The sequence below is a fragment of the Rhinoderma darwinii genome, chromosome 1 (genome assembly GCF_050947455.1).
Source record: "Rhinoderma darwinii isolate aRhiDar2 chromosome 1, aRhiDar2.hap1, whole genome shotgun sequence".
NCBI lineage: Eukaryota > Metazoa > Chordata > Amphibia > Anura > Rhinodermatidae > Rhinoderma > Rhinoderma darwinii.
Window position 1 is genome coordinate 296,544,180 of NC_134687.1, and position 21,118 is coordinate 296,565,297.

Below are 21,118 nucleotides of genomic sequence, written 5' to 3' on the forward strand. Positions count from 1 at the left end.
ACTTCATGGAGAATACAAGTATTTCCAAAAATAGACGTGTCAGGAGAGGTGACCAGTCCCCTTTAAATGCAAAGACATTTTTGCCATAGTTCACACTATAGGGGTGGGGGGAAATCTACAGAAATGCATTCACCCCCAAAAGGAACCGCTTTGCCAGTTTTCGTTAGGCTATATTCACATCTGCGTCGTAATTTCCGTTCGGTCACAGGAACAGAAAAAAATATAAGCCAGATCTGTCACATGATGGTCACCAAGGGCATCCGGCAGAACCCATTTTACCAGGCAAAGTAGAAACGCATGCTGCTCTAGTTTGTCTAGGATTCTTGGCGGAATCTGCAACAGGGGCTCCTACTGATGCCCCCACCGCAGATGTTAGAGCCTTGAATGGGTTTTTCCACTACAAACATATGGAATTACAGATTGCACACAACAAATGTCTGATGGTTCGGGGTCTGGTTGTTGGGACAACAACAATTCACAAGAAAAGTGCCTGTTAGGAGGCGGCTACGAACCAACAAAGCAAATATGGCGGTTCTAGCTTGTCGCTTATATGGTTCCCTCAACATTACCAAGTGGTGCGATACTAATAAATACGCTGCATTTGTGCCCATCTGACCCCGACCATTGTCTGAGTTGTCAGTAGATACCTAGAAAAGAGTGGTTATTCTCACACACGGGTATGGCGCTATTCTCCTGGGGTATACACCAGTGTCATTCAGTTACAGAAACCTGAAAACTTAGGGTATGTTCACACGGCTTAGCAAAATACATCTGAAAATACGTAGCGGTTTTCAGGCGAAAGCAGCTCCAGATTTTCAGACGTTTTTGTAACTACTCGCGTTTTTTCGCGGTGTATTTTATGGACGTTATTGGAATCATTTTTCAATGAAAAACAGCTCCAAAAACGTCCCAAGAAGTGACATGCACTTCTTTGACGCGGGCGTCTTTTTACGCGCCGTCTTTTGGCAGCGACGCGTAAAATGACACCTCGTGGGAACAGAACATCGTAAAACCCATTGAAAGCAATGGGCAGAGGTTTGAAGGAGTAATGGAGCCATTTTTTCAGGCGTAAAACGCCCGAATTACGTCTGAAAGCACTGCGTGTGAACATACCCTAAGACCGTATAAAAAAAATGCAATAAAATCAGCACCTACAATAAATATACAAGTTATACAAAAGTCTATAATCCCCCCACAAAGTGATTATAAAAGCTGAGAGGAACACGAGACAGAGGAGAACTTCAAGAAGACAAATAAAGAAAACTAGGAGCGATATCGAGACACCTTCTGGGGTCAGAAAGTGGGTAAGATACGGTCCGGATTCTGGGATGGTCAGTGACACGGGTGAAACGAAGGCTCGCTTGTCTCGTCACATCACTGAATGTGGATACCAGACGACATACAGGAGGGTAAAGGCAAGTTACCTGAGCCGCCGCCCCCCACACCGAACACCACCTTACCCTGTTCCTAACTTCTGCAGACAGGCCATAGGACGGGCCCTTGTTAAACTGGGTGCTCATTGCTGCCTGTGAGGTCTGTGCTCGGAGCTGCGTCTCGTCCGCTCCCCCAATAGAGCACTGTCTGTCTGGAGCAGTTTCCTCTGATTGAGTCAATGTCTGTGACCAGGCCCCGCCCCTATTTCCTACTGGTTGACGATAAAAAAATCCCCATATATAGGCAAAGCGCTCCGAATTCCTTAGGATGGGTATTTCCTGCCGGTCCCAAAATGTGAGCAAATTCCCTCAGCATCGGGCGCGGGAACAGGTACCACGGGCAGACGCCCAGTGCGCAGGTAGAGGACCCGTGCTGATTGCCTCAGGTGAAGATATACGACGTAACTACTGCTCTAATAAGGAGCGCTATCTATTTACCTGGCTGCACACCCCTACATTATACACGCTGTGGAAATACAGATTTAGGGCTTATTCACACGAACGTAAAATACGTCCGTGCAACGTGCGTGATTTTCATGCGCCTCGCACAGACCTATGTTGATGAATGGGGCCGTTCAGACTGTCAGTGATTTTCATGCAGCGTATGTGCGCTGCGTGAAACTCGCGACATGTCCTATACTTGCCCGTGTTTCGCGCAGCACGCACTCATTGAAGTCAATGGGTGCGTGCAAATCGCGCTCGGCACACGGAAGCACTTCCGGGTGCCGCGCGTGATTCGCGCAATAGTAGTAAAAACAATGAATGAAAACAGAAAAGCACCTCCTGCTTTTCTGTTTGTAAACATAAAACCAGAGTGTCATCATGATGCCGGCTGCGCGAAAATCACGTAGCCACGCACCATATGCTGATGACACACTGACCTTTTGCGCGTGCAAAACGCAGCGTTTTTTGCGCGCGCAAAACGGACACGTCCGTGTGAAAAGGCCTTAGGCCTTATTTACACGAGCGTGTTAAACGTCCAAACGTAATTCAATGTGGCCATTCACACAGCCATTGTTTCAACGGACCGTGTGAAGGGTCTGTGAGAAAATAGGACATGTCCTATTTTTTCACGCGTCACGCATCCTTCCATAGACTCATCTATGGGGGATGCAAGACATCGCGTCCCGCAGCGCAGAGCACGGATGCACTTTGGACCTGAAAAACTTGTTTTTCACATCCAAGATGTGCAGTGCTCGTGTAAAACCGGCCTTAGGCCTTATTCACATGAGCGTATTTCACGTCCGTGTTACACGCGTTAAAAAAACGCACGTCACATGGACCTATGCACTTCAATGGGGCCATTCAGACATTGTGTTTTTCACGCAGCGCGTGTCCGCTGTGTGAAACTCACTGCATGTCCTATACTTGTGTGTTTTTTGCGCATCACGCACACTTTGAAGTCAATGGGTGCGTGAAAATCACGGACATCACATGGACGCACATCCGTGTGCTGTCCGTGATTCACGCAACAGTTGCTAAAGGAATGATGAGAAAAAGAAAAACACCTCCTTCAGGATACGGATGACATACTCACGTAAAAAAACGCAGACGCGCACCGTACACGGATGCTAAACGGAACTGCAATGCAGGAAAAACGCTGCATTTTTTACGTTCGCAAAACGGACATGTTCGTGTGAATAAGGCCTTAGTTGAAGATTAGCAGTGGCTTTATACCTGGCAGACGGCCATCCTTGCTGCCTACCAGTGTATGCCACAGCCTCTTTCTGCAATGCCCATCTTCTCTTTACATGCACACAGTGCGCATGCCAATCATAGGTGCCCTCAAGTCCCCAAAAAATGTCCAATCATAGTGTCTGCATGAATACCATTCCACAGTGCCCCTATGAGTACCACACATACTATACAATAATGCCCTCTCTTGAGCATCAGCCACCATGCCGTCTTAAAGAGGCTCTGTCACCAGATTTTGCAACCCCTATCTGCTATTGCAGCAGATCGGCGCTGCAATGTAGATTACAGTAACGTTTTTATTTTTAAAAAACGAGCATTTTTGGCCAAGTTATGACCATTTTTGTAGTTATGCAAATGAGGCTTGCAAAAGTCCAAGTGGGCGTGTATTATGTGCGTACATCGGGGCGTTTTTAATACTTTTACTAGCTGGGCGTTGTGTATAGAAGTATCATCCACTTCTCTTCAGAACGCCCAGCTTCTGGCAGATCACGCTGTGACGTCACTCACAGGTCCTGCATCGTGTCAGACGAGCGAGGACACATCGGCACCAGAGGCTTCAGTTGATTCTGCAGCAGTATCAGCGTTTGCAGGTAAGTAGCTACATCAACTTTCCTGCTAACGCCGATGCTGCTGCAGAATCAACTGAAGCCTCTGGTGCCGATGTGTCCTCGCTCGTCTGACACGATGCAGGACCTGTGAGTGACGTCACAGCATGATCTGGCAGAAGCTGGGCGTTCTGAAGAGAAGTGGATGATACTTCTCGTCAGAACGCCCAGCTAGTAAAAGAAGTAAAAACGCCCCGATGTACGCACATAATACACGCCCACTTGGACTTTTACTTTTAAACACGCCCACTTGGACTTTTGCAAGCCTCATTTGCATAACTACAAAAATGGTCATAACTTGGCCAAAAATGCTCGTTTTTAAAAAATAAAAACGTTACTGTAATCTACATTGCAGCGCCGATCTGCTGCAATAGGAGATAGGGGTTGCAAAATCTGGTGACAGAGCCTCTTTAAGTGCTATGTCACATTACTAATTGCAGTCGGTAAAATTCAGAAGAAGTCCAATACAGAAATCCACCACATGCCCTCAAATCGGCATAGATATTTTTCCGCACCATGTTAATGGAGTGATGTAAATTTCCATTACCTACAGTGTACTGTATTTTTGTTGCAGGTTTTCGGTGCATTAGGGCTCGTCCACACGTAACGGAATTGCTGCGTATTTTCTGGCCGGAATTGCAGATGGAAAATACGCAGCGGAATAACGTAGCAGCAAAGTGGGTGAGATTGACCAAATGTCATCCATGCGCTGCGTAAATACTCAGTCCAGAAATTCACCTGCGGTACGTAATTTTAGTTCCGCAGCATGTCAATCACCTCTGCGGAAAGTGGACTGATTTCCTAAGTTTTTCTGATATACTGCGGAATTTGCTGCGGAAAGGCTGCAGAATTTCTTACAGGGGTGGAAACGATCTCACAGGAAGAAGAAATATCACCATCACACAGCCCTTAAAAAATTGTAACAAAAAATGCAGCAAAAATCCACACTGATAAACACAGCAAAAAACGCATGAAATGGTGACTATTTTTCGCAGCGGATGGTCGGCTAGTTGATGTGTAAGGCCGGGTTGCCACAGGTCGGATACGCTGCGTTAAAACTACGCAGCATATCCGATCTGGAACCCGCAGCACATTCCGTCCGTCCGTGCGGCTGTTCAGGTGGAATTTCTGCTGCGGAAAGCAGCACTGAAAACAAAAACATTTATACTTACCCCCTCCCTCGCTTCTGCACATAGTCCGGCCTTCTAAGATGACTTTGCGACTTTTGCAGGGCATGTGACTCTGCAGCGGTCACATGGGATGAAACGTTATTCCAGGAGGCCGGACTGCAGGAAGGGGCAGGGAGTTCTGTGTAAGGCCTTATTCACACGAACGTGTTATACATCCGTGCTACGCGCGTGATTTTCACGCGCGTCGCACGGACCTATGATAGTGAATGGGGCCGTTCAGACTGTCAGTGATTTTCACGCAGCGTATGTGCGCTGCGTAAAACGCACGACATGTCCTATATTTGGCCGTGTTTCGCACAGCACACACCCATTGAAGTCAATCGGTGCGTGCAAATCGCGCACGGCACACGGAAGCACTTCCGGGTGCCACGCGTGTTGCGCGCTACAGTAGTAAAATAAATGAATGAAAACAGAAAAGCACCTCCTGCCGGCCGTGTGAAAATCACTCAGCCACGCACCATATGCTGATGCCACACGGACCTTTTGCACGCGCAAAACGGACATGTCCGTGTGAATAAGGCCTAAGTATGATTTTTTTTCCAGAGTTGCGATTTTTGCAATTCCGCTGCAAAAATGTTTACATTTTTTTTTGGGAAAATCCACAACATAAAAACAACAAAAACGCAACATAAATTGACATGCTGCAGATTTAAATTCTGCACCGCAGGTCAATTTATTAATGTTTACACTGCGTTTTTTTTTTTCTGCAGTGCAGGCATAAAATTTTCTAAATCTCATCGACTTTGCTGCTTCTGTAAATGCTGCAGAAGTTCTGCACAGAATTCTCACTCGGAAATTCTGCAGCATTTGCGCTACGTGGGAACCTGGCCTAAATGCTGCAGACATTTTCTGCAGCAAATCCGTTATGTGTGGACAAGCCCTTACTACACATGTGAACATAACCTAGCAGTGCCACCAAAAATGTACACAAACCCCTGCTAGCGGACCTTCAGCTATTACATACGTATGGCAACATGAACAGGCTAGGAGGTCTGCTTTAACCCCTTAATGACCGGGCATGTTTGTACCTTAATGACCAAGCCAGATTTGTCAAATCTGGTATGTCTGACTTTATCAGAGAATAACTCTGTGAAAGTTTTGAATATCCAAGTAATTCTGACATTGTTTTTTCGTCACATGTTGTACTTTATTTTAGTGGTAAAAGTAGACTGATACAATTTGCGGAAATTAATTAAAAAATAGAAAAATGGAAGAAATTTTGTAAAAATTACAATTTTTCCCTATTTTTAACTGCAATATGTCACATATGTACACACATACTGTACAATTTTTTAAATTAAATATATATTTCTATCTCTTTACTCTATTTTGGCAGCACTTTTGAAAAAATAAAATACATTTTCAGCAATTTAGAGGACTTACAAATTGAATAATAATTTTATAAATTTTGAAGTACATTTTGTTTTCCTGCACCAAGCCAGGTTTTCAGAGGCTCATAGGTCTCAGAGTGATGGAAACCCCCACAAATGACCCCATTTAGAAAACTAGACCCCTTAAGGTATTTACCTAGGGGTATAGTAAGTATTTTGACCCCACAGTTTTTTGCTAAATTTAATACATAGCAGGTGAAAAAAAAAATTTCACTTTTTTTCATAAAAGTATCAGTTTGAAGACCAATTTCTTTGTAAAGCGACCATGAGAATGAAGAAACACACCCCAAAATCTATCACCCTGTTTCTCCTGTTTTCAAAAATACCCACATTGTGGCCCTAATGCGCTACCTGGACACACGGCGGGACCCAAAAGGAAGGGAGCACCCGGAGGCTTTCAGGACTCATATTTTGCTTAAATGTTTTAGGCCCCACTGTACATTTGGAGAGGCTTTGAGCTGCCAGAACGATAGAAACTCCCCATAAACTACCCCATTTAGAAAACTAGACCCCATAATGTAATTATTTAGGTGTATAGTAAGTATTTTGACCCCACAGTTCTTTGCTAAATTTAATGCATATCAGGTGAAAAAAAAATAATTTCACTTTTTTCATAAAAGTATTAGTTTGAAGACCGATTTCTTTGTAAAGCGAACATGAAAATGAAGAAGCACACCCCAAAATCTATCACCCTCTTTCTCCTGTTTTCAAAAATACCCACATTGTGGCCCTAATGCGTTGTTTGGATACACGGCAGGGCCCCCAAAGGAAGGGAGCACCCGGAGGCTTTCAGGACTCATATTTAGTTTGAAAATGTTTTAGGCCCCACTGTACGTTTGGAGAAGCTTTGAGCTGCCAGAACGAAAACTAGACCAATTAAGGTATTTATCTAGGGGTATAGTTAGCATTTTGACCATACAGGTTTTTCGCTAAATATATTGGAATTAGTCTGTAAAAATTAAAATGTACTTTTTTTCTGAAACAACATAGAAATTTGTATTATTTACAAGGAATAACGAAGAAAATGCACCCCAACATTTGTAAAGCAATGTCTCCCGATTACGACAATACCCCATATGTGTTAATAAACTGCTGTTTGGACCCACAGCAGGGCTCAGAAGGGAAGGAGCGCCATTTGGATTTATGATTTTGCTGGAATGGTTTTCGGTGCCATGTCGCATTTGCAATGCACTGGAGGGACCAAAACAGTGGAAACCCACCAAAAGTGACCCCATTTTGGAAAAACCTTCAAGGAGTTTTTCTAGGGGTATAGTGAGCATTTACACCCCACGGGTCTTTTGCAGAGTTTATCAGAATTAGGGCGCGAAATTTAATATCAACATTTTTTCCACTAAAAAATGTTGAATTTTCTCATTTTCACAAGGGATAAAGGAGGAAAAAAACAACCATTTTTTATAAAGCAATTTCTCCAGAGTACGGAAATAACTCACATGTGGTCATACATTTTTTCATTAGAAATGAATTAACCCTTTCAGGACTGATCCATTTTTTGCTTTCATATTTTAGATTTTCACTCCCCGCTTTCCAAGAGCCATAACTTTTTTATTTTTCCATCAATAGAGCGGTGGGAGGGCTTATTTCTTGCGGGAGGAGCTGCAGTTTTTATTGGTACCATTTTTTGGTACATAAAAAGTGATTAAAAAGTTGTATTACACTTTTTTTTTAGAGCGAAGGTGACAAAAAAAAAAAAACAGCGATTTTGGCGGTTTCAATTATTACATTTTTTTAAGGTGTGCACTGTGCAAATTAAATAATGGTATATTGTAATAGTTCGGACTTTTACGGACGTAGCGATACCAATTTTGTTCATTTTTTTACATTACTTTAGAAGAAAAATGCGAAAAGGTGTTTGTTTTTTTTTACTTAAAAAAAAATACATTCTCACTACTAATAACTATAATTCTTCTACACATTTTATTAATCAATCCCCTTAGGGGACTTGATCCAGCGATCATTGGATCGCGGGTACAATATACTGCAATACTAATGTATTGCAGTATATTGTTATTCTTACAGGCTTCTGTAACAGAGCGATCGCTGTACCTGTCCGTTAGTACCGAGGGGGCCTGCTGTAATACACAGCCGACACCCGCAGCGTATGGAGCGGGCTCAGCACGTGAGCCGGCTCCATACATCAACCGCCGCACCATGACGGCAATGAAGTCATAGTGCGCAAAGGGGTTAATGCGCAGCGCATGGTTCAAAGTGAAAATTGCAATTTTCCACTTATACGCAATTTTAGTGCATAATATGTTGTGCCCAGTTTGTGCCACAGAAGACAAATACCTCATAAAACGTTAAGCGGGTTCTCTCGGGTATGGCGACGCCATATGTGTGGGCGCAAACTGCTGCTTGGGCACGCTGCAGGGCTCAGAAGGGAGGGACGCCATTTTGCTTTTGGAGCGCAGATTTTGCTTGGCAGTAGTTTTGTTTGGGGTTTTGCTGGTATTTCAGTTTATAATTTGGAGGTATGTGTAATCTGTGCGGAGAACATCAGGGCATAATAAGAGGTTATAATAATGCGGTAAATAAATAATATTTCACAGATATGTGCCCGGTGTCGCACTGATAAATGGCGCCCGATCTTATCCACTTTTGGAACACACTGCACATTTTGCTTCGCCATATTCTGAAAGCCAGAACTTCTTTATTTTTTCACCACCGGAGCTGTGTGAGGGCTTATTTGTTGCGGGACAATCTGTAGTTTTCATTGGTACCATTTTGGGGTACATGCGATTTTTTTGATCACTTTTTATTAAATTTTTTTGCAAGCCGGGTGACTAAAAACAAGCAATTCTGACAATGTTTTTTCGTTTATTTTTTGCGGCGTTCACCGTGCACTATAAATGACCATTATATTTTATTCTGCGGGTCGGTACGATTACGGCGATACCATATGTATATAGGTTTTTTTATGTTTTGCAGCGTTTGCGCAATAAAATCACTTTTTTATAAAATAATTTATTTTCTGTGTCACCATATTCTGAGAGCCGTAACTTTTTTATTTTTCAGTCAAAAAAGCTGTGTAAGAGCTTGTTTTTTGCGGGACGGATTGTAGTTTTTATCGGTATTATTTTCGGGTACATGCGACTTTTTGATCACTTTTTATTCTCTATTTTGGGAGGGGTGGTGACCAAAAAATAGCGATTCTGGTGTAGTTTTTTATTGATTTTTTTTTGGGGTGTTCATCGTGCGGGAAAAATAACATTATAGTTTGATAGTTGGGGTCGTTACGAACGCGGTGATACTAGATATGTGTACTTTTTTTAACGTGTTCATTTTTTTCCTATAATGAAAGACTTATTATAGGAAAAAATGAAGTGTTTGTTTATATAACTTATAACTTTTATTTTTACACTTTTTTTAAAACATTTTTATTATCTTTTTTTTTTACTTTTTTCACTTGTCCCACTAGGGGACGCTTAGACTTGCAGCTTTGATCGCTGCTGGAGTACATTACACTACACACGTAGTGTAATGTACTCTAACTGTCATTGTGACGTAACTGTCACTCTGACAGGAAGCCGAGGAGGAACGGCCGGAGGCTGTTCCTCCGAGGCTTCCGTACATGGCAACCCGGAGGTCATTGTCTGACCTCCGATTGCCGTGACGAGCATCGGTAGCCCCCACGATCACTTCGTGGGGGCTGCCGATGTGCTTCAAACCACTTAAATGTGACGACGGCAATCCGTCACCGCACTTAAGGGGTTAATTGCCGAAAGCAGCGGCGATGGTCCGCTGTCCGGCGAGACTGATATGTCAGCTGTCTAGGACAGCTGTCAGCGCGCGCCTGTCACTCTGTGTTTACACAGAGTGACAGTTTTAAATACTGACGAAAATGAACGTCATGGTGCAGGAACTAGCAGCCGACCAGGACGTGCATTTTCGTCCTTGGTCGTGAAAGGGTTAAACTGTACCTATAATATTTGTTCTCCTGACCACTTTTTGGTATGGAGCTCTCTGGGCAGTACAGTTGCTGAAGACTTGTACATAGGTCCTATTAATTAAAATAGAACCCATGCCAAGACCCTTTGGGCATCATATGGTTGCTTTGGCAACTGTACTGCTCACCACGTTCCCTGCGTCTCTCTCCATGCTAAAAGTAAGATCATACAGGAGAATTAAATAGTAGGGACAGTTAAAAGGGTTTGTCCCACAAAGGACACGGAATAGTTGATAAGTGTGTGATCACTAGAACAGGGGCCCCGGAACTCTCCCTCCTGTGGATAGGTGACAAATGTCCTTCGTGGGATAACTAAGGGCTGAAACAATTGGACCGGGGTCACCAGGAGAATTTTTTAACTGCCACGACTTGGTGTGAAGGATATGAATGAAAATGTTGTGGCTATTGTGACGTGAGAAATGTAAGCACTGTATTTGTATTAAAATGTTGGATTGAATTTTCTCTAAAGCATTTTATTAAGTAAAGCAATAAATTTTTTTTATAAATAAATAAATTTGACTGTGAACCTGTCAAAATTAGTAGTGACGTCAATAAAATCCTAACTGATTGCATATAGAACGGAGGCTCCCGCTGGAATTCTGAGCATGCTGTTTACTAAGAGCATCGGAAAATGAAAGATTGTGCAGGCTTATCAACAAGTGCCATGGCTACATGGTCACCGGTGGATTTGAGTTGATTAATACTTGGCAGACCTGTTAAAGTAATATAGAGATGCTATTGCTTCACAGAGAGTCCTACCTGAGAGCAATATGAAGACAGACGTGACCACGTACAGGTCTTCCTTAGTAGCTTGCTGAAAAAGAAAGGTGGTGTTCGATATGCCATGTCCCTGTGGTTTCCCCCAGGTCACTATCCCCTCTGGATAACTTACGGATATTGCTCTATTTCCCTCCATGTAGATGAGCTCTCATACCCACAGCTTAGGTTGGATGCAAAGCAATGATGTGGTCTCTCTGCTTTGTGCCATGGGAGATCAGTGGGCTTTCTGAAAACAATATGATGGGCAGAAGCTAGGTGAAACTATGCAAATAACAGATTTAAGCAAATGATGAGGGTTAGACCTCATGTGAACCATATTGTAGTCCGTGTGCTTCCAGGACATTCTCCATAAGGCTTCATTCAGATGACAGTATTTAGGTCAGTATTTGTAAGCCAAAACCAGGAGTGGGTCTAAACTATGGAAGAGGTACAATTCTATCCATTCTACTTTTCCTCTTTGTAGGTTCCACTTCTGGTTTTGGCTTACAAATACTGATGCAAAATACTGTGAAAATGTGAATTCACACGTTGTGGTTGAATATGCTGTTTTTGTTGTGATTTTTGCACCAAAAAAATGCTGCGGTTTACTGAAACTCCATGATTTTTGCCACAGTACTGCAACTTATGAATACACACTAATATGGCAACGTGTAACAGGTAGGAGAGGGTTTAGGATAGTAACTGCCCTGAAGAGGAAACGGCGGCAGCAAGAACTTCAGTCGACAGGGTATGTTCACACGAAAAATCGTAAGCAGAACACCTGCAAACATCTGCCCATTGATTTCAATGGGAAATACGGCGTTCTGTTCCGATGGGGTGTTTTTTTTAAAAACAGCCGCGTAAAAAAAACGCCTGTGAAAAAGAAGTGCATGTCACATCTTGAACCGTTTTTCATTGACTCTCTAAAAAAAAACAGCTCCAAAAACCGCTGTAAAAACCGCGAGTTTGCTTAAAAAACGGCTGAAAATCGGGAGCTGTTTTCCCTTGAAAACAGCTCCATATTTTCAGACTTTTTTAGTAATACCCTCATAAGATTCTGAACAAGAACTTTACTGCAACAAAGGCACAATCTTCATGTTAATAATATTAATTGGTACATAAGCTTGAAGGGTTCACTAATAAATAGGCTAGGCTCTATAGTTAGAAATTTCACATATAACTGGGGAGAGCATGCTGGCTAGGGTTCAGTATCTAGTTGAACTTGTGATGTAGGGGATCTTTGCTCTGACCGTGATTGGTCATAGGAAGTGCTGAGCTGGCGATACACCATTCAGTCTAGAAAAACAAAGTCTTTTTGGTGAATAAGTCACTTGGTAGCTCTTGCCCTGCCCAATTATTCAATCTGGCAGCTCTTGCCCTGCCCGGCTATCCATTCTGGCAGCTCTCGCCATGACTGGCTATTCAACAGCGGATAACACCCCACTCGGCAAATCCGCCCACTCTGTACTGACTTCTTCCTCCAGCATCGGCGTTAGCAGGTAAGTCGATGTAGCTACTTACCTGCAAACGCTGATGCTGCTGCAGAATCAACTGAAGCCTCTGGTGCCGATGTGTCCTCGCTCGTCTGACACGATGCAGGACCTGTGAGTGACGTCACAGCGTGATCTGCCAGAAGCTGGGCGTTCTGAAGAGAAGTGGATGATACTTCTCGTCAGAACGCCCAGCTAGTAAAAGTAGTAAAAACGCCCCGATGTACGCACATAATACACGCCCACTTGGACTTTTACTTTTAAACACACCCACTTGGACTTTTGCAAGCCTCATTTGCATAACTACAAAAATGGTCATAACTTGGCCAAAAATGCTCGTTTTTAAAAAATAAAAACATTACTCTTATCTACATTGCAGCGCCAGATAGGGGTTGCAAAATCTGGTGACAGAGCCTCTTTAACAAAGGTTAAGTTATTTGTTTTTAAATTCTAGGCTCCTCCCTTTTTTTAAAGGAGCTGTACGGTGCTGTCCTAAAGGGGCCGCATGCCACAACTGATTCCTGACCCTAACGCGCCTTCACAGAGTCCCGTCTTCACAAAACCTATAGTGCTCTATGGAAGAGAACCTGTTCTAATACAAATATAGTTGCAATTCATAACATTAGGCGCTTAACCCGTTAGTGACCGCCAATACGCCTTTTCACGGCGGCCACTAACAGGCTATATTCTGATGCATATGCCTTTTTTACAGCACTGCATCAGAATAAAGTAAACAGAGCAGGGAGCTGTCAAATCTCCCTGCTCTCCGCTGCCAGAGGCGTCCCTACTCTGCCGGGTGAGATCGATATTCGTATCGATCTCACCCGTTTAACCCTTTAGATGCGGTGCGCAATAGCGTGCACCGCATCTGAGTTGTTTTGGAGAGAGGGAGGGAGCTCCCTCTCATCCCACTGACACCCGGCGATAAGATCGCCGAGTGTCTGTGTCTCCGATGGCAGCCGGGGGCCTAATGAAGGCCCCCAGGTCTGCCTGTAGCGAATGCCTGCTAGATCATGCCGCAGGCATGACCTAGCAGATACCTGTCCGTGTTAAACGGACAGGCAGTAATACACTGCAATACAAAAGTATTGCAGTGTATTATAATAGCGATCGGATGATCGCATATTAAAGTCCCCTAGTGGGACTAGTAAAAAAGTTTAATAAAGTTAATGAAAAAAAAAATGCGAAAAAAATAAATGAAAAACCCACTTTTTCCTCTTACAAACTGCTTTAGTATTAAAAAAATAAAGTAAAAAAGTTACACATATTTGGTATCGCCGCGTCCGTAACAACCCCGACTATAAAGCAATTACATTACTTAACCCGCACGGTGAACGCCGTAAAAAATTAAATAAAAAACCGACAGAAAAATTGCTGTTTTCTGTGAATCCTGACTTTAAAAAAATGTGATTAAAAAGTGACCACACGGTAAAGGGCGTAGATTTAGGACGCAAAAAACAGTGTCGAAATTCCAGATTTTTTTCTATTCCCCCCCCCCCCCCAAAAAAGTCAATCAATAAATAATATGTACCTCAGAATGGTGCTATTAAAAAATACAACTTGTCTCGCAAAAAACAAGACCTTATACAGCTATGTAGACGCTATGTAGGACGCGATGTAGGACGCTATGTAGGACGCGATGTCTATTCACACGTTTGTGTGGGACTTAATTGCTGCACAGCGTGATCTTGTGAGATCACGCTATGAATGACAGCAGTAGCGTGATCTCGCGAGATGACGCTGTGCAGCGATTAAGTCCTATACAAACTTTACCGAAGTGTCGGGAGTGTGAATAGACATCGCGTCCCGGCTGGAGGTGATGTCTATTCACTGTCAAGACACCTCAGTAAAGTTAATGTGGGTGTATGTGAGAGCACAGCGTGATCTCGCTAGATCACGCTGTGCTCAGTACAAATGGACATGAATGGGGAGAAGTGTATGACGCTGATTGGTCAGTATCATATACTCCTCTTTACAATGCCCACTTGGTCAAAAGTTCAAAAACGCCCAGTTGGGCATTAACCCCTTAAGGACGCAGCCTAGGTTTGGCCTTAAAGAGGCTTTGTCACCAGATTCTCAAATCCCTATCTCCTATTGCATGTGATCGGCGCTGCAATGTAGATAACAGTAAAGTTTTGTTTTTTTTAAAAACGTTCATTTTTGGCCAAGTTATGAGCTATTTTATATATATATGCAAATGAGGTTTGAAATGGACAACTGGGCGTTTTTTTTTTCGTTATGTCCAACTGGGCGTGTATTGTGTTTTTAACTGGGCGTGTTTACGTGTATGACGCTGACCAATCAATGACCAGTCAGCATCATACACTCCTCTACATTTATTTACACAGCAGCGATGTGCAGCCGCATACACAGAGATTAACGTTAATCAAGTATCCTGATAATGAATACACCTGGACGTCATGTGTATTCCGAATCCTGACACTTCTGACTCTTTTCTTTGAGATTTCTAGCAAGGGAAACGAAATCTCGCGAGATTACGGAGGTAAACGAGATTTCGTTTCACTTGCTGGAAATCTCACAGAAAAGATTCAGAAGTGTCAGGATTCGGAATACACATGACGTCCAGGTGTATTCATTATCAGGACACTTGATTAACGTTAATCTCTGTGTATGCGGCTGCACATCGCTGCTGTGTAAATCAATGTAGAGGAGTGTATGATGCTGACTGGTCACTGGTCATAACTTGGCCAAAAATGAAAGTTTAAAAAAAAACAAAAAACGTTACTGTTATCTACATTGCAGCGCCGATCACATGCAATAGGAGATAGGGATTTGAGAATCTGGTGACAGAGCCTCTTTAAGGCTCAGAGCCCATTTTTCTAATCTGACATATTTCCCTTTATGTGGTAATAACGTCGGAATGCTTAAACCTATCCAAGTGATTCTGGGATTGTTTTCTCGTGACACATTGGGCTTCATGTTCGTGGTAATATTTGGTCGATATATTCAGTGTTTATTGGTGAAAAATTGCAAAATTGAGAGAAAATGTTGAAAGAATAGCATTTTTCAGAATTTAAATGCATCTGCTTGTAAAACAGACGGTTATACCACCCAAAATAGTTACTAGTTCACATTTCCCATATGTCTACTTTAGATTGGCATCGTTTTTTGAACATTCTTTTATTTTTCTTGGACGTTGCAAGGCTTAGAACGTAAACAGCAATTTCTCATATTTTTAAGAAAATTTCAAAAGCCTTTTTTTTAAGGTACCTCTTCAGTTCTGAAGTGGCTTTGAGGGGCCTATGCATTAGAAACCCCCATAAAACACCCCATTTTAAAAACTAGACCCCTCATAGTATTCAAAACAGCATTTAGAAAGTTTTTTAACCCTTCAGGCATTTCACAAGAATTAAAGCAAAGTGGAGGTGAAATTTGCAAATTTCATTTTTCTTGCTGAATTTAAATTTTATTAAAAAAAAATTCTGTAACACAGAAGGTTTTACCAGAGAAATACTACTAAATATGTATTGTCCAGATTCGGCAGTTTTTAGAAATGTCCCACATGTGTCTCTACTGCGCTCGTGGACTAAAACACAAACCCCAGAAACAAAGAAGCACCTAGTGCATTTTGAGGCCTCTTTTTTATTAGAATATATTTTAGGCAGCATGCCAGGTTTGAAGAGGTGTTGAGGTGCCAAAACAATAGGAATCCCCGAATAGTGACCCTATTTTGGAAACTACACCCCTCAAGGAATTCATTCTTGGTTGTTGTTACCATTTTGACCGCACAGTTTTTTCACAGCACCTATTTGAATTGGGCTCTGAAATAAAAAAAATGAAATTTTTTCCAATAAGATGTCATTTGTGATCAAAATTTCTTATTTTCACAGGGAACAAAAAACCCCATTTTGTTGCCCAATTTGTCCTGAGTGCAGCAATACCCCATTTGGGGCGATAAACTGCCGTTTGGGCCCATGGGAGGCCTCAGAAGTGAAGGAGCGCTGTGTGTTCTTTGGAGTGCAGATTTTGCTGGTTTGGTTTTCGGGTGCCATGTCGCATTTGCAGAGCCCCAGAGGTAACAAAGCAATGGAAACCCACCAGAAGTGACCCCATTTTGGAAACTACACCCCTAAAGGAATTCTTTTATGGGTGTTGTGACCATTTTGACCCCATAGTTTTTTCACAGAACTTATTTGAATTGGGCTGGGAATTAAAACAAAATAAATTTTTGGCTGAAAATTTCTTATTTTCACAGGAAATAAAATACCCCATTCTGTTGCACAATTTGTCCTGAGTGCAGCAATACCCGATTTGTGGTGATAAACTGCCGTTTGGGCCCATGGGAGAGCTCAGAACGAAAGGACCACAATTTGGCCTACTGGGGATTTTCTGGTGCGAAGTCATGTATGCAGAAGCCCCTGAGGTACCAGTACAGGTGAAACCCGCAAGAAGTGACCCCGTTTTAAAAACTACACCCTTAAGGCATTCATCTAGAGGTGTAGTGAGCATTTTGAAAGGAGACATACACCCCATACACTGTAATGTGGGTTCTCACGGGTACGGCAATACCCTACATGTGGCTGTTATCAGCTGCCTAGGCACACAGCAGGGCCCAGAGGAGAAAGACGAGGGGGGATAAGCTGTGCGGAGTGCATCAGGGTAAGTAAAATTGGGGTAAATTATAAACCAAGGGATGGATGATAAATTTTAAAACACTCTTTCATACAGAGCTCTGGTTTTTCGGGACACGCCTTACATTGATATATTGTGTCCTCCCTTATCCCCGTCTTATATCAGACTTTGCACCTCTTTTGACTTTTTCCCTTCTTGCCAGTTTGTGGAACTTCTCCTGGAAAGTGTTGCCCTGGTACGATGCGTGTGGCCCCGCTTCCAGAAGTACTGGGTGCCCCCCCCCCCCTTCCTGGTCCCTAAAGATTAGGTTCTTGATAGCCACCTCTTGAAATTCCAGGAAAGTTCCCCTCTGGCCTGTACATCGACGTATCACGTACGCATTGTACAATGCCATCAGTATGAGGTGCCCAGCCAGCTTCTTATACCACATCGCATGGCGTTGTAGGGCTTCAGGACTTGATCTGACAAGTCCACCCCTCCCATGTACCTATTGTAGCCCAGGATGCCGTCTGGTTTGGGGGTCTCTGTACTGGTACCTCGTACAGGTACATGGGTACTGGTGTGGCATCTCTCTTGTTCTTGTACGTGACACACAATATGTTGCTGCTAGAATGTGCCCTGCGCTCACCCCTTCTTGTTTGCCCTGCAGAGTCTTAGGGAGGCCTCTCAGGTTTCTTCCAGCAGTGCCGCATGCCACAGGAGTGGAAGCGAGGCAGTTGAAGAGTGGGACGCTGGTATAAAAATTATCCAGGTAGAGGTGGTAACCCTGGTCCAGCAGTGGGTGCACCAAATCCCACACGATTTTTGCATTAATTCCCAGTAAGGGGGAGGGCATTATGGGGGTTGAATACTGGTGTCCTTCCCTTTATATATCCTAAATTAGTAGGTATACCCTGATGCACTCTCGCAGCTTATACATCTTCACGCCATACCTTTCCCTCCTGCCCGGCAGGTACTGGCGGAATTAAAGCCTCCCTTTAAAATGTACCAAGGACTCATCAATAGAAATACACTTCTCGGGGGTGAATGCTTGGGAAAACCGGGCACTGAAACGGTCTAATAGGGGTCTCCGTTTATACAAACGGTCAAAACTGGGGTCATCTCGGGGTGGGCACAGCTCATTATCAGTATAATGTAAGAAGCGAAGTATTGCCTAATTTATTTATTTTTTTAGGTTACAGTTCAGTTCTAAAGTTGCTTTTTGGGGCCCATATATTAGAAACCCCTATCAAACCACCCATTTTAGAAACTAGACCCCTCAAAGTATTCACAACAGCATTTAGAAAGTTTATGAACTCTTTAGGTGTTTCACAGAAATTTAGAGCAAAGTAGAGGTGAAATTTACATTTTTTTTTTTGTCAGAAAATCCTTTTTATACCATTTTTTTTATAACACAAAAGGTTTTATCAGAGAAACGCAACTTAATACTTATTGCCCAGATTCTGCAGTTTTGAGAAATATCCCACATGTGGCCCTAGTGCGTTAATGGACTGAAGCACCGGCCTCCGAAGCAAAGGAGCACCTAGTGGATTTTGAGGCCTCCTTTTTATTAGGCACCATGTCCGGTTTGAAGAGGTCTTGTGGTGCCAAAACAGTGGAAAACCCCCAAAAGTGACCCCATTTTGGAAACTAGACCCCTTGAGGAATTCATTGCAGTTTTCATGGGGTGCATGTGACTTTTTGATCAGTTTTTATTCTATTTTTAAGTGGCGTGGTGACTAAAAAACAGCAATTCTACTATTGTTTTTTCATTCTATTTTTTTACAGCGTGCACCGTGCGCTATAAATTACATATTCACTTTATTCTGCGTGGCGATACGATTACGGCGATACCAGATGTTTATAGGTTTTTTTATGTCTTATGGCATTTGCACAATAAAATACGTTTTGTAAAAAATCATTCACTTTTTGTGTTACCTTATTCTAAGAGCCAGAACTTTTTTCGAGGACTTACTTTTTGCGTAACGAACTGTAGTTTCCATCAGTACCATTTTTAGGTACATGCGACTTTTTGATCTCTTTTTATTCCATTTTTTGGGAGGTGAAGTGACCAAACAATTGTGATTCTGGTACGGTTTATTATTTTATTTTACGGCGTTCACCGCGCGTGATAAATAACGAAATAATTTTGTAGTTCAGGCCGTTACGGACGCGGTGATACCAATTATGTATAGTTTATTTGTTTGTTTATATATTTTTATTAATAATAAAGGACTGATAAGGGAAAAGGGGGGATTTTTACTTTTATTACTTTTAAAACTTTTATTTTCTTATTTTGACACATCTTTTTTTTCCTTTTTTTTTTCCTTTTTTACTTTGTCCCACTAGGGGACATGAGGGCAGGAGGCCCTTATCGCTATTCTAATACACTGCACTACATGCGTAGTGCAGTGTATTAGAGCTGCCAGCTACTCTCTGACAGCAAGCATAGTGGGTCCTGACTTCGTCAGGACCCACTAGGCTTCCGTCGATGGCAGAGCCGGATGCCATTGTTTGGTGTCCGGTTGCCATAGTCACCATCGCCAGCCGCTATCGCGTAGCAGGCTGGCGATTGTAGCTTAACCCCTAAAAAGCCGTGATCACTATTGAACACGGCTTTTCAGGGGTTAATCAGCGGGGACACAGCGATCGGTCCCTGCTGTAGGAGCTGTGACAGCTGCTGTACGAGACAGCAGCTGTCACAGCTCCTGTATGTGTCGGGAGGACGGCCGAAATGGCCGTTACTCCCGCGACGTACTATTACGTCGCTGAGCGCGAACGTATTGGTTAGCGCGACGGAATAGTACGTCGCTGAGCGCGAAGGGATTAAGAAAGTAATTAGCATAAATCTAAAATTGCTCATAACTTGCTCAAAAATTATTGTTTTTCAAAATAAAAACCACTGCTGTTATCTACATTACAGCACCGATCACATTGTGTAGGAGAAAGAGCATTTATAATCTGGTGACAGAGCCTCTTTAACACATATACGTGAGTGGTTTCGGGGCACACCCTAAAAAAAGCTGTATAGAATATTTAACAACAAAAAAAATTATTTACCTTTTATTTTATTAAAATGGTAAGGTATTTGAAATGCTGACCTTATTTGTATTTATTTTCAGGTGCACATGGTGTCAGAAATTTATGGCAGCCAAAAAAACTGCTACAAAGGGTTTATCTTTATGGCCATACCTTTCCATATGCTCTATTAAAGTTTGGACCTGAGGAGATTTCCGGAGCCATGACATGGTTGTGTGCCAAGTAGTCTGTATTTTATAAACAATTTGACCTTGCTGTAATAAAATATTTATAAACTGCAGTGGGGAGGGCCTAGCCACACATATACTGAGGTAAATCAGTCTTAGTAAGGGCAAGCCTGGAGAGTCAATTTAGGGGCTCATGCACAAAGCAGTGTGAACAAGGGCTGGACTGAGCCTAAAATTCTGGCGCCTCCGGTGGGTCCTCGTAGGCTTGCTGTTAGTGTATAATTGACAGCTGTACTACACTGCACTACGTATGTAGTGCAGTGTATTAGAATAGTGATCAGAAGTGCAGGACTTCAAGTCCCCTAGTGGGACAAAAAAAAAAATGTTAATAAAAATGTTGTAAAAAAATAAAAGTTTCAAATTAAAAAAAGCCCAAATTGCCTTTTTTTCCCATAATAAGTCTTTTATTGGAAAAAAACAACAAAAAACTATACATAATTGTTATCACCGCGTCCATAACGACCCAAATTATAAAACTGTTATGTAATTTATCCCGCTCGGTGAACACTGTAAAAAAATTAATGAAAAAAGCCGGAATCGCTGTTTTTAGGACCTTTTCATGCAAGCAACTGCCTGAAAGATCGCAGACTTGGTTTGCTGCCAGATGTAAAGGAACGTTCCAAATGAAGAATTAGCTGCCGGTACTTGAGTCATGGCTGGCACAGGGAGAGGAACTCGTGGATCCTGACTGTACACAATGTAGAATGGAGAAGAGGCAGTAGCCTTACTTGTTTGGTTATTATAAGAGAACTC

At 42.6% G+C, this 21,118-nt stretch overlaps 1 protein-coding gene and 1 long non-coding RNA gene across 2 annotated transcripts in view; one reads left to right on the plus strand and one right to left on the minus strand.

The window, feature by feature from the left end:
• CNN2 (calponin 2) overlaps positions 1-1,724 on the minus strand; it is a 30,769-nt gene extending 29,045 nt beyond the window's left edge. The window contains exon 1 of the mRNA XM_075825368.1: positions 1,461-1,724. Within this exon, the coding sequence (XP_075681483.1) occupies positions 1,461-1,520 (60 nt within the window). The 5' untranslated portion in view covers positions 1,521-1,724. The remainder of the gene's footprint in view (positions 1-1,460) is intronic.
• Positions 1,467-20,649, plus strand: LOC142647490 (uncharacterized). Its single transcript, XR_012847581.1, has 3 exons — positions 1,467-1,819; positions 4,308-4,476; positions 20,222-20,649. It is a non-coding gene; the product is annotated as an uncharacterized LOC142647490 (long non-coding RNA).
• Positions 20,650-21,118: the final 469 nt, after the last annotated feature.